At 41.9% G+C, this 17,196-nt stretch overlaps 1 protein-coding gene across 3 annotated transcripts in view; it reads right to left on the minus strand.

Moving 5' to 3' along the window:
• Positions 1-17,196, minus strand: part of RAPGEF5 (Rap guanine nucleotide exchange factor 5) — a 161,585-nt gene that overhangs the window by 99,115 nt on the left and 45,274 nt on the right. For all 3 annotated transcript variants that reach the window (XM_086742514.1, XM_086742515.1, XM_086742513.1), the window contains exon 8: positions 2,406-2,482. In XM_086742514.1, coding sequence (XP_086598640.1) covers positions 2,406-2,482 — 77 coding nt within the window. The remainder of the gene's footprint in view (positions 1-2,405; positions 2,483-17,196) is intronic.

Raw genomic sequence — 17,196 nt, forward strand, 5'->3', positions numbered from 1 at the left:
ATGAATGATAAAAGAACATACGAGCTTTGTAGTAAGGCTTTACTACCATTCATGGTCCAAAATTACTGTAATTAAAGGTGTTTATGCAATAATTGAAATGAAATAAAAGAAGTTTAATGGGAAGGAAAGTAAATTAGTCACTACTGAGGCTGGAAAAGCAAAGATGCTGACAACACATTTTCTAGTTTGGCACATTCATTGGAAAATACTCACTCTGCAAAGGCCATAAATGACTATGCTAGCAGTAACACAGAGGTGAAATAAGACATACCTAGGCAGATAGGATGGGATTTTTTATTTACATTATTTACATTGTTTACAGCATGCTCGCTTTTGAAAATCTCTGTACTGAATTTTTTTCCACACTTCTACCAGTTTTGTCAACTAACTCAAACCTAAGTCAAGCCTCTGTCCTGCCAGAGTGGTGTTTAGAGCAGGCACCACACCCTTGAGCTCTGCTAACAGAAGAGGTTCGGGGTGGTTTGTTTTTTTTCCACTGCTCCTCTGTCTCCTTCTGTGTCCAGTGAAAAAAAAAATAACTATTATAAGCTTCACCTTTGATCAACATGAAAACTTAAAGCCATATGCCACTGCTCGAAAGATCATTTGCTTTGCTCCAGTCACATGCACAGTCTCACTAAAGTGAAAAAAAAAAAAAAATTCACACCCTTAAACCAAATTTTATTCCATGTTCACAGGATGTCGTTTTTATGGCACTGGCAAACAAACTGGAGCAACAACTGCTTTGATAGCGCTCCTGCTCTCCTCCCAGTTGGGCACTTGAACGCTTTTGTTAACGGCTCACTTAATGATTGTTTAATTCTAAATGTGTTTAAAATTCTTTCAATTTTAAAAGCTGGTTTCCAGTCAAATAAATGCTGAGCAAATCAATATCCCAATAATAAATTCTTATGGGTTTTTATAATCTGCCCATGTAATGTTACTAGGTGGCTACTTAGGAGCTTTGAGCACACCCATCGTAGTCCTTCTTTTTACTTATCTCTGACATAAACGTGAACAAAAATTTTCAACAAATAATAATAACTACAACAATCAACTAGAACTGAGCATATACGAAACCCAAAAAAGAAAACAGAAAGCCAGATTTTTTGTGCAGTGAGGTCAGCGTTTCCCCCTGGGTCTTTTCAATAGCTCTGTAATGCACAGCTGAGGTCTAGAAGACTGATCCTCAACCCCACACTGATGTGAATGAGGAACCAAAGTCAGGTAACAAAATTTTCACACAGTAGGGCTCCTACTGCTTTTTTTTTGTTTTTAAAAAATAGATTTGAAATTGTGTGCAATTAAGAAAAGAGCAGGCCATTTCCGAACATCTTGCTTGAGCATGACTCTTCCATAGCAAAGCCTAGTTACACAGTGATGCATTAGGCTTATCCGCATGGTCCCCAACTTTTCTGCTGGCACTCTCCAGTCTGCCATGGGCCAGGCCTGCTACCAGAGCTGCCTACAGCCCCTCCTGGGGTCATTGTGGTCCAGACAGCCCCTATCTTTAGGAAGACATAGGTACTGCTGACTTGTCTACATGGTTTGTACCCCTTCAGCTAGGCTTGCTCGCAGACATCAGTGCAAATCCTGTCTTTCTCGTACACAGCTTTTTAGCGAGCAGGGTGTTAGGAGATAAATCAGAGACAAGAACTGCAAGTTGTATATGTAGGAAGGACGAAATGTGGCAACTGGTAGGAAACACAAGATTTTCAAGACGAAAACAAGAAAAAAAAATATAGTCAAGATTGTGAAAAATAAATTTTAAATTAAAAGCAATAATCAGTACAAATACAATGAGCAATATAGTTACACTTGCACAGTTTGAATGCATGAGCTGAATGACTGAATGAACTGGAGATTAATCAAAAGAGATTCACAGAATTAAAAAGGGTAAGCAATTCCACAATAAAATACTCTAAAAGGCAGTTAAGTTTCTTCTGAGCAATCTAGGGGTATGCTTTGGTTGTAAATGAGGGCAGTTAGGGAAGGAAAGAAAAAGGTTATTGCTTACACTCGAGTGACTAATAAGTATCCTCATTTCATTGCATGTCTACTTACAGTAATTAAAATTCAATCAAAACGCCACATGCCCTTGCCTCCTAAAACATATCTCATTTTATTTTCACATCTGGTATATGCTATGTGTATTATCTCAAAAGAGCAGAGAGAGAGTTGAAGAATGCTGTCCGATTGCAACATCATGGGCTTAATTCCCAGAGTAATCATCAATCTTATTCTAAATAGTCACATAAGACAAGATCCAGCACACTTTCTCCTTCCGACGGGCTCCCTGCACAGAACGTCGAGGAAAATCCATTTCCCAGAGCTACTGAAAGAAGATCCTTCAACTTGTAGATCTGAAAAAGTCCCCAAGATGCCATTAATCTTAACACATTTACCTGAGCATCAGAGGTATCCTTGAGCTCTTCTAGTCCTCTTATTTCTTGACTACTGTTTTCTTCACTTTGATGAATTGCTAAAATAAGAAAGAGGGAATGTATTGGAAGCAGGCAGGTTCAAATCACAAGAAGCAGCAAAGCAGCATGGCCCAGTTTTCATCAAACAGGATGACCACTGGAGAAACCTCGTTCCAAGTTTAGCTTTCTGGTTAACTCCTTGAGTGGATTTGGACAAATCCTATAAGGTACACCTCATTGGGTTTGGACAAATCCTAAATATCTTATTATTCCCCGGCAATAAAATGCAGTACTAAATAGTTATATACTTGCTACTGTTAGTCATGATGAAATGGTGACATTTAAGGAAATTCTACTTTTCCATACATTATAATGAGACCTGATGACTCAAAGAATAAAAAAAAACCCAGACATCTCTTCATTTTCATTATATTGCAGAAGGTCAGTTCAGACTAAACAAAACAAACAGATTTATCCCTCATCTCAGCCTTGGAAAAATCTTTGTAAGCAAAGTGATGTCAATCTTAACAAATAGCACCACTGTCCATGAAAGTCATCTCCAGAAATAAATGGTAGCAGAAGATGATCCATTGAAGGTTATTCGCTGCTGGCACTGTAAGAGAAACCAGTAACTTAGCTCAATTAACATTGCTTAACGCCAGCGAGTTTTGACAGACTTTAAAGAAAAAATATTTGGATCAAACATGAAAGCTCTGGACGGGTGGAAACAAGAATTATGAGTTTACCTAGCTAAAGAAACAAGGACCACTTTTGAAGAGACACATCAGACTTCCATATTGCAAACAGCTATATCTATAGGTAGTTTTACTAGCTAAAGCCCAAGATACGCTTCCAGTCAACATGCCTGCCTGCTGTCTTTTAGTGAGATGTTAAGCCCTCAGCCATTCTGAAATGTGACACATGGCAAGTTAGGAGGGTCAGACCCAATGAAACACATGAGAAATTACTTTACCTTACACCATACTCATTTACTTACAAGCACCATACTCAAATATCATTGATCTTGTGTACACATCAAACAATTCACCAGTGTAGCCGTAGCACTTACGACAACAAAAGCATCCTTGAAGCGGAAGAGCTGGCAAATCCATTTCCTGAACAATGTCAGGCTCATGGCTTTGATGGATGGGCAGGAGCATTCACCTTGTGTGCTTCCTCCTGTCCACCTCCTCTCTCCTTCACCCCTGGATACCTGTGCTGGTTGTCAGGCTGCACCTTGGACTGCCATAGCTCACAGCACTGTGTTTTAAGACAAATATCACCAGTCTCATTTGCCTGAAAACTATGTCTGCGAGCTGAGGCAGCCCAGGATTTGATTCATGAGCAGATCACCTGAGACGTAAGCAGCAGCACCTCCATCAGCCACCCTTACCTAAGCTCTCCTCAACCCTCAGGCTGAATTTTTAGACATACAACCAGGTTACCATGGCTGAGCTAACAGATGTAACGTAAGCCATGAGATCTGGCTTGTTGTGTCTTAGCGGGTGCTCTGGGACTGCTGCAGACAAAAAGCAGCCTAACCTGAAGGCAGCATCCAGCAACTTAAAAGAAAAGTAACTTTAGACTCCTCTTGACCTCTAAAATAAAGCAAATGGATTTATTTTCTTTTTACTGCAGGATTTCTGCTGATATTGCTGTGCTATGTAAGGTGTAATTCTTCTTTCTTCCCTCACAGTTATGCTATTAAAAAAAAAAAAGTATTAAAAATGTAATTATAAAAGGGGGGAAAAAAAGTCATTTTGTCAACACAGTTTATTCCTTTCTGGGATCTTTTTAAATCCATTATCAAAGGAGAACAGAGGTCTGGTATAAATCTTCACTAGTGGGCCTGCTGGCATCACTTTACCAGCCAACCTCTGAAATTCAAGGTGAATACTGAAAACACAGGGTCAATCTATAGCTACAACAGAAAGTATGGATAATGGGGGTTATATCCCAGCAGCATTTAAAGGTAGGCAAAATCAAAACGTGTTTGGGACATTGCGGCCTATCTCTGCCCCAGGCTGGAAAAGTAGTAACCCAATGAAGCAGGAACCAAAGTGGCCACCTCAACAGCCTTGTATGGCCCCTGCTTTCCTAGTGCACGTCAGGGTTTCCCAAGGCAACCTGCTCCATCCAGCCAGGCTGGGGGCTCTGTGCAGTCCCTTCCCTTGTAACTCACCTCTCAGCCTTCCTCCCCAAGAGCTGCCTCCTCCTCCTCTTGCACAATCCCACGTGTGCGTGACCCAGTTCTACCCACGGCCGCTGCGGGGGACACAGAGCATTCAGGACATCCCCTTGCCAAACGCTAGTCAGAACAACTAGCGTGAGATGGGAACGCTGTAATGCCAGAAGGCATTAACGAATGCTCAAAAATGGTTGTTGGAGCAATTGCAAATCACTTAAGTCTGAGGCTGTGTTCGCAGAAAGACAAGGTTCCTAGAACTCGCATTTCCATTTTCTGATTTCTCCTAAAATCAATTTGCTGTAGTCACTGATGGGCAAAATATCCCCACAGACGCTGGCTATTAATCACGGCATTTGAAGGAGTGGCACCTTGCTAGTAACAAGACCACGGGTCCAGATTTAAGTGATTTACATTGATCCAGCCGGCTTTTCTGACAAGCCTGAGCAGATTGGTGCTCAGCAAACAGCTGTGCCAGGGGAAAAGGTTAGTGGCTGCCAACTGGCTTCTTGTCACAGGCCTCTGTTACAAGTGTCCCCTTCCGTGCCACTGCCAGGGCAAGCACCCTAAAGCACAAAATCATAGAATGGTTTGAGTGGAAGGGACCTTTAAAGGCCATCTAGTCCAACCCCCCTGCAAGGAGCAGGGACATCTCCAACTGGATCAGGCTGCTCACAGCCCCATCCAACCCGGCCTTGAATGTTCCCAGGGATGGGGCATCCACCACCTCTCTGGGCAAACTGTTCCAGTGCTTCACCACCCTCACTGTAAAAAATTTCCTCCTTATATATAACCTAAGTCTGCCTCCCTCTATTTTAAAACCATTACCCCTTGTCCTGTTGCAACAGGCCCTGCTAAAGAGTTTCTCCCGATCTTTCCTGTAGGCCCCCTTTGGGTACTGGAAGGCCACTTTAAGGTCTCCATCTTCAACCAAAGCAATAGGCAGACCTTCGAGCAGCAGCACACTGTTGCTAACCTGGCTGGGTTGGCAGATTAGCAAGGGGATGGTGGTATCTGGCTGGGGAGCTAGTGACAAGCAGCAAACACCCAGGGCTGACAGCATTGTTACCTTTTTACCTGGCACAAAGGAAAAAAGAATGAGGGTACGTGTCCACAATCCCAGCGGAATCAGGTATCCTGGGGTGTTGAACAATTTTAGCATGAGCAATTTTAAAGATGATGAGAAAACAACCTCAGTTTAGATGTACCCTAAGTGAATAGCTTAAAAAAAAAAAAAAGAAGAAGAAAGAAAAAAGTTGTTTTTTATCAGCAATTTCACAGCTCAACTCTAAAAAAGCTGAAAAAGTTCATAATCCAAACCCAGCTCTCCTTGGCTTCAATGTTGTTTACACTGTGTAAGGAATGTAAAAAAGAACCAGTAAATATTTTCTTAAAGGAAGAAAAGAAAAAATCAGACCTCACACTGATGTTCTCGCAGCCCTCTTGGGAGACAGGGAGCAGTTGGCCTCTTTTTCATGAAATTTCCATCACAAACTTGATTTTTGTGTCCTCTCTGCCTCTAATCCAAACTCGAAAGAACCAGCCACAACTGAACCATTTAACCATACACAGGGAGCAATACTCACGGAATCATACCGTCTCATAATTTTTTTTCCATCACAAGAAGATAGTCCCTTGAAGGCTGAAGTAGCCACACAGACAAATAACAACCCTTAATTACATTTGCTTGGTTTCTGTATGAAAAGGTTACTACATGTTTCGTCTACAAAATACAGAAAAAAATGCAGATTTCTTAAAATATTCCAGCGTATTCAGAAATTTATGTTACTGGGGATCACCACACATAAGAAACCAATTGCTGTATTTCTATACACAGTGGGCCTCCTAACCCTGTAACAATTTGCAGACACCCCCTGAATTGGCCCAGGCGCTGCCCCCATGGGCTGTCGCGCACGCAATACAAGTTCTGTCATAAAATGTAAGAATTGAAGGATAATCTCCCATTTATTGTCAGCTGGCCATTTATTTTTTAGTAAAAAGGCTTGATGTTGCAAATTCAACTGTAGGAAAAGTGAACGGAAGGTTAGGGTGGGATGGCAAAGTGTTTCCCAGGCGAGTGTTGATTCTGGAACAGTTCCCTACAACTGTAACATGTACCTACAAAAAAAGTTGTGAACTTTGGAGCTGGGCCAAACCCTTCCTTTTCCGACAGCATAAACCCGGCTTTGCTCCATGATACGAATACCCCAGCATGTTTTACAAAGCAGCAACACCACGGAAAGGCAAAGGTGGTTTCCCCTGATCTATATGTATCTATTTAATGTTATGTTTGGGTTCAGGCTTGTGACCAGAGACAGGAGAAAAATTCAGACAAACACGGAGTGACCAATTCCCTTTTCTGCCTACAGCGTTTCTCTTCCTTTGGAGGAGAGGTCATCATGAATGAAAGAAAAAAAGATACTAAATGAGCATTAGCTTGCCAATGTGCAGTTCAAATGTGTCCATTTGCAAATTAGCCTAGGAAATTCGGGATGTTGGGTTTTTATGGTCACTTAAGGATCACAAGGCCCATCATCTGATCTGAGTTCCTTGTGCCCCCACGGACCAGAGCTGAGATTTTGCTAGCAGATTCTTCCATAAACTAATGTCGGAACAGAGAATTCTTGTGGGGGAGAGCCTTGTCCTTTAGTAAACCCATTTCAGCTCATTAAATCAGCAGAAAAAAAACAACAAAGAAATAAAAAACAAAAATAAATCATTTTGTACTAGCTACCTCAGCAGAATCAGCCATCATATGGGGGTTTGAAGGGGAAAAAGAACGTAACCATCACTCACACTGGAACTAAACACATCCGTTGTGTCATCATTACCGACAGTGCTCCCCCACTTCTACTGCCAGGCTACAAAATTTAAAGTAGATTTAAGACACTGGAAGGGATTTGTCTTCCTCAGCAGCATGGAGCATTACAAACATGCTAAAGGGCTCACCTTAGCTGGACAGACAGGCACACAGTGAGCGTCACAACAGCCCCCTGCAGCACTATGGACCTTCTCCTGCCTATGGAAGAATCCTGCCAAGGGCGCCTCCACGATACGCTGTTCTGTATGGTCCCAGACTTGAAGATAAATTATGTCTGATGAGTAAGATTTTTAAAAGTCACATAATACAATGCACATTATTTCATTTTAACACTTTTCTTACTCACACAGCAGAATCTTTTACCCAACTGAAAGTTGAAAGGACAGTTAAAAAAAGAAGTCCACATATAACCAACTCCTGGAACCCAGAGCGTTACAGTCTTCCCAGAGACTTTACTATATTGTGCTTTCTTCCTTTTCTATAATTGAAGTTTCTTCTTTCTACCCCTTCTGGCTCCAAAGATAACCTTCACAACACAAACCAAGGCACTGCCGTCATTCTGCTGCTGCAGCCAGCCAGACTGGAACAATAACACCAGGAGAGGTGTGAACTTCCTCCCTTTGGCTTCATAGGGTGTTAACTTTGAAAGCTAATTATTTAAATGCTTCAGAGAGGACTGCCATCACAGTTAACCATTTTGCTGCGGAACAGCAGGCAGACATCTGTCCATCCGTAAGCAACTCGCTCTGGGTGGCACCCATGTGGCCATTCCAGGCCAGAAAGCCCGCTCAGCTCCCCGTCACTGCTGCCTGTCCCACGCTTCCTTACTGTTCCCTCTCTGTACTACCGTAAAGTATTTGGGGTTTGTGGACTGGCAAATGATTCCTTTTAACCTGGCTCAGTTTCACGATCTGGTTGAGAACAGAGTCCCCAGGCAGCAGGCAGGGCAGGGGACAGGGCACCCTGTGAGGCAGCATTGCCGCCAGACCCCTTGTGCCACACATCTCCACCTTCAGCCCTTGAGCTTGCTGTGAAGTCCACCTGCGGGACCAGGATTGCCGGCCTTTTAGGGGCAAGGAGCCCATAAACATTGCCCCTGGCAGACATGCAGTTTACCTCTGCACCGCTCTAGGCTGTTCCCCCAAGACCAAACTTGCTTAGCATGTTGCAAACCCTCAGGCACAGCCTTGGGAGCAGCTGAAGCGTGCGGGATCCCAGCTGCACAAACACTGCCAGGCTCACCTGCACAGCCTGTGCACAGGGTGGATGAGGAGTTCGCTGTCCCCACAGCTGCTCCCGAGGCAGCTCTGCCCTTCACACAAAGCTCGGTCACCCCTTAGGCGACATTCCTCATGTTTTCAGTGATGCTCCTTCGTTTCAAATGAGGATGATCATTTATTATTTAGTGTTGTTCTTCAGCCTGTTAACATCCTCGAACATCAAACCACTCTGCCCTTTGTAACATCTCAATCCTTTCAGTACTGTGTGATCAAAATTTATATGGGCAGCTTTTTCTAGCCAGTAAGCAAAAGGCACCTACGTGCCCTCTACAGATGGGAGGCACACACCACCTTGGAAATGGTAAAGAGCCTACTTCTGAAGAGAAGAACTTTGTTTATTTGACAAGCCAACAGATTTTCACTTTCTCATCCCTGCTGGATGGTTATAGCCTGTTTTTCTGCCTCTGTCAAACCATCACTGTTGAAAAGACCTCAGGAATCTGCAAGAATATTCCCCAGGGGAAGGCTCCAGTGCTCTGAATTGCCAGCAGCCTGTACCAGTTGATTTATCGTCAGCTGCTGGGAAGCTCACAACTTCTAGCATTCTTCTTATATCCCAAATTCTTTGAGAGGCATGTTTCTTTTCTGGTTTTTTTTTTTTTTCCAAAGGAAGTTGCTAGCATGAAGCTTTTCAGAAGCAGCATAAAAACATTTTTTAAAAATCACATAATTCTAAGCTAATTTCATTATTTTTGAAAACTTTATTGTTTAATTTTGAACAACGGAGCTTGTGGTATCCTTTGTTATTCTTTGTGGAGGGTATAGAGCGAGCCCTGGAGAGGCTGGTTACTATGGCAGCTCTAAGCTGTTTGAAAGTGTTACAATGTTTGCTGATGCTTATTAATTTATCAGAGTGGAAAAAAAAAAGAATAGCTCATACTGATACCACAGGGGAAACTAAAAGCCAGATCCTCTAGCTTACATAAGGCACTAGCGCTGAGTAGTGGAAAGGAAGATGTGCAGCAAGTAAATGCTTTACAAACCTCAGATTTGGGAACCATTTTAAGCCAGACCAGGTCCTTGTGCATACTCCTGTATTTTCCAAGTTCTAATTCCAAATTAAATGGGAGAACCAACAAGCACTGAGTACCTCCAAAATCCCCAAAAGCTGCCTGAAAGACACAGTGATAATCAGGAATAAAACCCTCCAACTGAGAACTTGTTCCTTATTTACCGTGAAACTATAATCTTTTCACAGAAATTACTGAAAAGAGAAAGCTTTTTAAGCTCATCCTTAACATGTTTCCTTTTATTAGCAATACAAAAATTGCCTTTGAGCTTTCTCATTCCTTCCCACTATTTCTGCACATATATATGCAAATTATTGTACAGATTTCCCTTCACTGAGTACACTACATATCTCTGAAACAGTTGGCAGGCCCCTGGGGGGGTGTTGCCCAGACAGCTGTGCAATCAGCTGAGTAAATCAGCTAATTAAAGAAACAAAGAAAATGCAAAAATTATTAAAGAGAGACTCCCGCTTACAGCATTGTTCAGCATCTCTGTATCTAAAAAAGCACAGCAAGTATGGGATGGAATAAAGGTGCCTATAAATTGGGGAATGAACTATTGCACAAGTGACAATGCCATTTTCTCTCAAACACTAATCTGGAATTCATGATATTTATGCTTTGTAGTTTAAATCAATTTAATATAAATTACTCCAGCATTTTATTTCATTTTAAAATGACAGAAGCATGAAATGTAATGTTGGTTTCATAAACGATTTCTGTATGTAAAAAACAGTCATTAACTTCTGCTTGACCTTAGGTGTAGAACTAATATTGAATTTGCACAGAGGGTATTAATTATGCTGGTCTAGTTGCCACGCAGAAAAATAAGTTCCCAAGGGTCCTAACGCTACAAGTCGTTTCTCAGATCTCAAATAGGAAACAGGACTCTCGAAAATGATGCAAAAACATTTCCTCTCATTGCAGGGTTTATCAAAAGGAACAGATAACAGCAAGGGTAGGAATCTGCAATCTAAACAGAGCAGAGCCAGTGTGGTAAGAAGGGAGGCTGACAGATGTAGATTTGGTCTTGCTGATCCACACACCATTAAGGTGCCGTTCCTTTCCGCTGCATCTGAATGACCACAGGAAGGACAAACCTCGGTTTAAATGAGGCTCAGCCCTGCCTACATTATATAGCCATTGTAAATTAAAGAATGAACATACCATGTAAAGGCACCAATATTTCCCAACTCACTCAGATTATGGCCAGGAGCCTTCGCTGCTTTCTTCTCACATTATTGTACAACTGGTTTCGTTAGGAAGTTCTGTTTATTTTATTTATCAGAACTGAAGCCTTTCATCTGGGTTTGAAGGCCTACATTTCATCCAAGGTGGTGGTGCATTCGAAGAACATAATTTGTAAAACACCTCTGGCTAAACAAGGGAGGCATTTTTTCATAGATAATCAACTACTGCTGATTCACGTGGTCAGGGGAAGTTTGGTTTTCAATGCCTGGCACTTTGTGATACATAAAAAGGGAAAGCCACATTTTTACACACACTTTGTGAACATACAAACTCATACCATTTTTTATCAAGGAGAAAAAACGTGGAGAACAAGTTGCAAACATGGTAGGATTACTACAGGAACAGACAAAAGCAATGTTCTTTGTAGCAATAGCAGCTCAAGGAAAACCATTTGATGGCTGAATGCAGAAAGCTTTAACTTTTACCTGGTGCTTTCAGACATTCATTCACATGTGCATTACATTTAAAATTAAAAAAAAAAAAAATCAAGTGGCAGTGAATGTATCTGTAGCAGCGTTGGCTGAAATGTGAAAGGTGTTGGTGTGGTGGAGAAGAGCCCGTTACATGATCAGCAGGCAAGGGGAGAATGATTGCTGGGAACTGATCGAACAGAGAGGGACAGGGAGTCGCTGAGCAGGCTGGTGCAAAGCGAAACACCGCGCTCTATTCCATGGAAACATCCTTCGGGCATGGCCAGGAAAGGAGCAGGAAACAAAGAGGACTCTGAATAAATAAATTCTGTGAACTCTCTTAAATGCCTCTCTCAAAGCACTGGAAACAAAACATTCACCTGGGAATTTTTTTTTTTTTTGCACAATTGCTGTCTTTCTGACCTTATCATGCAATCCCTTTTTGCATATGTGTAAAACCTCTGTCACCTACACAGCTGCTCTGCACTGCTCATGCCTTAGATGCGAGTGCATTACAGATCACACAGTAAGAACTATGCCCAAAGTTCTGAAACAACTGCAAAAAACAGATCATAAGCTGCCAAAATCCATCTCAGTGTAATTCCCAGAGAGCTCTTTGGAGCCATTTTCCTTCTTCTTCCAAGGCTCAGAGTTCATTCAGCTTTATATGAGCTGTTAAATGCACATAACTGTGTAGTCCCTACACTGCAGGGCACTTTCCACCCCCAGCATTGCCCAGGGTGGGCACAAAGTAGGTGGTCACCGATTCAGCCACTGCACAGAGGCACATCATGTTCCTGACCAACCAACAGAATGAGCACCATTCCCCAAGGCTAGAGAGGGTCTGATCCCATCCTTTTGAAGCCCTGATGATTTCTTGATATGCCTGACCTCAGGAGTAGTGGAAGAATCCCATGGGATGCAACAAGACTTTGGTCCCTAGGGGTGGGCATTCCCTTCATGAAGGCATAAAATGTTTTAAAAGGATCACTTAAAGAAGGCAACATGATTACCTCCTTTACTTCAAGGCATGAAATCCTCAAAGCACAATTTAACTTTTACAGTAAGCCTAGTTATGTTTTCAAGTGCAACTTTTATTTAGAACCACATGTCAATGGGCAGAAGAAAAGTAAAGCTGAAGTTACCCAGACCTACCAGAAGCATGACACTCCTGCTCCTTTATTTTGAGTGGCCATTTCTCCAGGATGAATGCCATTATTAACACTTGGAGAAGAACTCTTATTCCACACATTTTGCCAAGTTTCAACCCTTGCTTTAAAGAAGTGGATGTATGGAGGAACTGAAAGTTGTAATGAAATAAGGTCTTACTTAAGTCAAGTAAATAAACCCACTGAGAAGAGACCTAAGGGAACACAGGAAAAGCAGTAAGATCCTACTGATATTAACCTTTTACCACCCTTCAAACTTTCTCAATTTTTCAGCAATGGAAAATGCACACCTCCCTGGCCCATGACCACCATTTATTCTGCAAACAGTAGCAAGTTATTTCATCCCTCTTTATGCCTTTTTTTTCCAGTGGCATAAAATAAGTGATAATAAACTGTACACATTTTACGCCAGAGATATTGTATATCTGCTTGTTTACAAAACCTATAAACTCAAAGGGTACTTAATATGTTTGAGATTTAAACACAATACTGAACTGCTCCATTCTTGAATGAGCTTTGGTCACGTATATGTAACCTCATTTTTCAAGTACGTCTAATTCAAATTCGTAATGATTTCCATGTCTATATAACAACTCTGTTTTACAAGTAAATAAAACTAATAACATAGGACATTCATATAGCACCAAATGACGAAGTTCTTGCTAATTATTGTGGAGTAAAGTTACCAGGAAGTCACACAAGGATCTTTGCTACTTGGGAAAAAGCATGGAATGGTAAAGATCCAGCTTCCCGAGTTAATGAAGCAGATAAAACAGCTTAATGCTGCCAAAAGGGTCTTACTGGGCTCCTTCCCACATCCCTCCACCTCCCCACCCCGATGATAAGAAGCTGCCACCTTGACTTTGTGCCAACTCCAGCACATGCTGCTGCAATACTGCATGCTGCTCTGGCTGCCCCATCTGAAAAATAATGTAATAGATGATGTGACAAAGATGATCAGATTTAATGGAATAGATTTAGTATGAGGGATGACTAGCGATTTAGCCTGGAAATGAGACAACTCACAGGGGCACAAAATCCTGAATAGTAGGATGAACTGGGAAAGTGGTGAACAACCCATTCCATCACCTAAGAGCTATACCCCAACAGAGTGAGGGTCATGGGGAATGTGTTTAAAACAAACAAGAAAAAATATGCTTTCACATACCACACACAAAAATTGTGGGGCTCACTGCCACAAGAGATGATGCAGGTCAGGACTCTAAGTGGGTTCAAAAAACAATCCAACAAATTAATGGAAAAAAGGTCCACCAAGGGCTACCCAACACCACAGTGTGGGTACGGCAAAATCCCTCCAGCATAGACTGGTAGATGCTGAGTACGCACATTGTTTTGCTCCTCTAAGCATCCCCTACTCATCACTCACAGTAGGATCAGAGCTGGATGGACTTTTAACCTGACCCAGCCTGGCTGTTCTCATGTTTTTAACCGGGCTGACATTGCCTGGAGTGTGTTAGAGCCGAGTCACACAATCAGCTCTGACAGCAGTGCTGTGGAGGTGGCACGGCAGCTGGGAAAAGGAAGAGCTGTTCACAGCTTGCTTTTCATTCATGTCGGCAAAGCTAAAGCCCCAGTGACTGCTCCATATTGAATCATCTGCCCTAAAATAAAAATACTAAGCAAATCACATAGGCAGTTTAAGTCCTGACAGAAGCAATACAAAAGAAAGGGGGGATGATGGATATGCACAGATACATGTCAGAATAGGGGGAAGAAATCCAGATGATGTCAAATAGGTTAATAGGTTGCAAAAGTCATATTATTATAAATAAAATATAAATGACCCATTTAAAAAAAATCAATAGAGCTTGTCAATTTAAGAATGGCATGACTAAAAAGTATCTAACTATATTGTGGAAACTTGAATATTGTTCTTAAGAGGGAGGGAAAATACACACAAGTGCTAGGGCTTTTGTGGTTGCCCTGCCCTTCACACCAGGAGGGAGAAGCACCCACAGCCCTGCCACTGCTCCCGCAGCGCCTGGGGAGAAGCTGCTGTCACCCTCTTCCTATCTCATCGACACTCTGTCAGCTGTCATCTCAATCAGCCCCTGTCTTCAGAAATACACGGACCAGAGCCACGCTTTTGCTAATGGCCCTTTACACAAATAAAGTTATAGATGTTCCTTTAGATATGAAGTTAAAGGAATATTTTGGGCGATGCCATGGGCTGTAGCTAGGTTCATGAGCAGACGTGCAAGGCATCTTGTTTGTGGATAGGATTAACAGCGGTTTAGAGCACCTACCTGACAGATTTTGATCCATTCGGATGTAGCTCTGTAGCTACGCCACCAGCTAAAGCCTTCAGCCTTAGGCTATTTGCTGCTTTTTATCCTTGTTTTAGTTACCCTCTCTAACACATAAGAAACATGTCATGAGCCATAACAAGCAATCGAGATAAATGCCAACCCTTGAAAACCTTCAGAGGAGAGGCTGCACTTCTGTTATGTTTCAGCACATTTATGGAAGCCATCAGAAACCAGCAAGGTATAAATAAACACAACAATTCTAATGCCAAGTGCCTACAATTAAAAACAAAGTTATCTTCTGCTCCAGTTACTTGCATCCCCAAGACCTTTTACCAAACCAAGGAAGACAGCATTTAATCTATTTATTTCTAAGGTTAAGCAAGAACAATTTTAACGCCTTTTCATAAGCCACAGAGAAGTGCACAAGCTCGTTTTCCCCTCTTAGGTCACCTTTATCATAAGAGCTTTATTCTAATGAAAAATAGATGTGCTTTCTAGTCAACAGTGTCACTGAGGTCCATCAAAGCTTCAGGATTGCAAACATTAATTTTACCCTTTTTTAAGTTTTATTTGCAAAATTAGCCAAAAATGCTGAGCTCCCTCTGCATTGAGGGCTCTCAAGTACCTCTCTATCCGCTTATACCTTGCTACTGGAGTGGGATACGTGCAGTACACATCTGAAAAATGGAAATGGAGCCCTTTTCCACAGCGTAAAAGTTTTTCATTTTTCAGGTTCTGCATTTTTCCTTCAGCCATCTGTCAGTTTTATGTGTTTCTCCTATTCTTCCACCCCACAATAAAAACTGAAGAACCCCTCTTGGGGAAAGGCATTCTCCCCTACACTCTACTGACTTTTTATTTTCTGGTAGCTGACATTCAGATCAAGTCAGATCCTGTACTAGGAAGAATTTGATACTTTGCCCTACCCTACAGCAGGGTCAGGTCTCTACCTTGGTTTTCAAAGCATTTTGTCAGTAGATACAGTGTCTAAATCTCTGAAACAGCCATTCTGGCCCAAGAACTAAAATAATTGTAATTATTACTTCTTATATACATATACTAGGTAGCAAACCCAAGCTTCATTTAAACAAAAACAAACAGTTTCCCCCCTCCAAGCTCAGCAAACCTCCCTAGCTGGACCCCCTTCACCTCTTGCAGAGGGACCTGTGGTGTTTTGTGTGCCTGTATAGCACTTTTCATGTAAAGTAACCCAGTGAATACAACAGTCCAAGACAAGTAATGGGAAAGCTTTAATGAGCCAGTGTTTCTAGTGCAATTAAATCACTGTGAAGTGCCTCTGTAAGGGCAGAGGTATATCCAGAAATTAAAGTACTTCAGGAACAAATTACATAGTCCTTCCATTAAGCAAAAGTCCTCTTCTGTTGCCCTTATTGGTAGCACTAACCAGCTCTCTAGAAGAAATATTTCGAAACACTGTCATTTAAAAACCACCAAACCATCAAAAACAATACAGCAACTTCTGCACAACAGCTTTGGGTTTTGGGCTGCTGATCTATAGGGAAGCTTTTGATTAATGAACCGATTTCCCACTGCAGGCAGGTTCCAGGCAGCAGGTTAGGACCATGCCCATCACTTGTGTTCCCCAATCAGGAATCCCAGGGTGGGTGAGCCAGGCACCCATGCCGTTCACACCAGCCTGGAAGCCAAGCAGGGCAGCTGGCCCAATAGCCATGTTCCACTCTTTTCATGCCAAAATAAACCAACAAAGATCAGACAAAGAGTTTATTTCCTGGAATTATATGGAGTCTGGGACAGGGCTAGAAGAACAGTATCTTTGAAAGATACTGTGGCTTTTAGCTCCAGAAGTACTTTCTCTGAAATATGCTTCACTTCACCAGGCACAGCAGACCACAGCTTGATTGCAAACAGTAACTGCTACGCTGTGAATCTAACCATCAGCAATAAAATAAAAAAGCATAATCAACCACTCTAATTTACTCTGCTTCTGCTGTAGTAAAGGCATTAACTTAAATATGACCTTACAGTTATGCCTGATCATGCAGCCACTTTTTTACAGTCATCCAAGATGAGGCATAAAGAAATGCAAATTTCAACAAGCTTGCACTAGTTAAACTGACTAAAGAGGTATCTTTAGTTCAGATCTAAACTGATATTTTAAGTGTTTATATTAATGTCTTAGGAAAGGCTGGTCAGCACTTCAAAGCTCTGTAGGGAGCTTTGTTTATTTAAGGCTGCGATTTTTAACTGAAATATTTCTACCTGCTCGATGTGGGTTGCAATTATTCCACTATAAAGGAGACTCCAGGAGCTATGCTCCTTTCCTATTTTCATCTCCTACAGCTCATTCCTAATCCAACCTCCATCCCATTTTCTACTTCCACAACCGTTTATGTAG

This window comes from Chlamydotis macqueenii, chromosome 2 (assembly GCF_036417535.1).
Source record: "Chlamydotis macqueenii isolate bChlMac1 chromosome 2, bChlMac1.mat, whole genome shotgun sequence".
In the NCBI taxonomy this organism is placed as follows: domain Eukaryota; kingdom Metazoa; phylum Chordata; class Aves; order Otidiformes; family Otididae; genus Chlamydotis; species Chlamydotis macqueenii.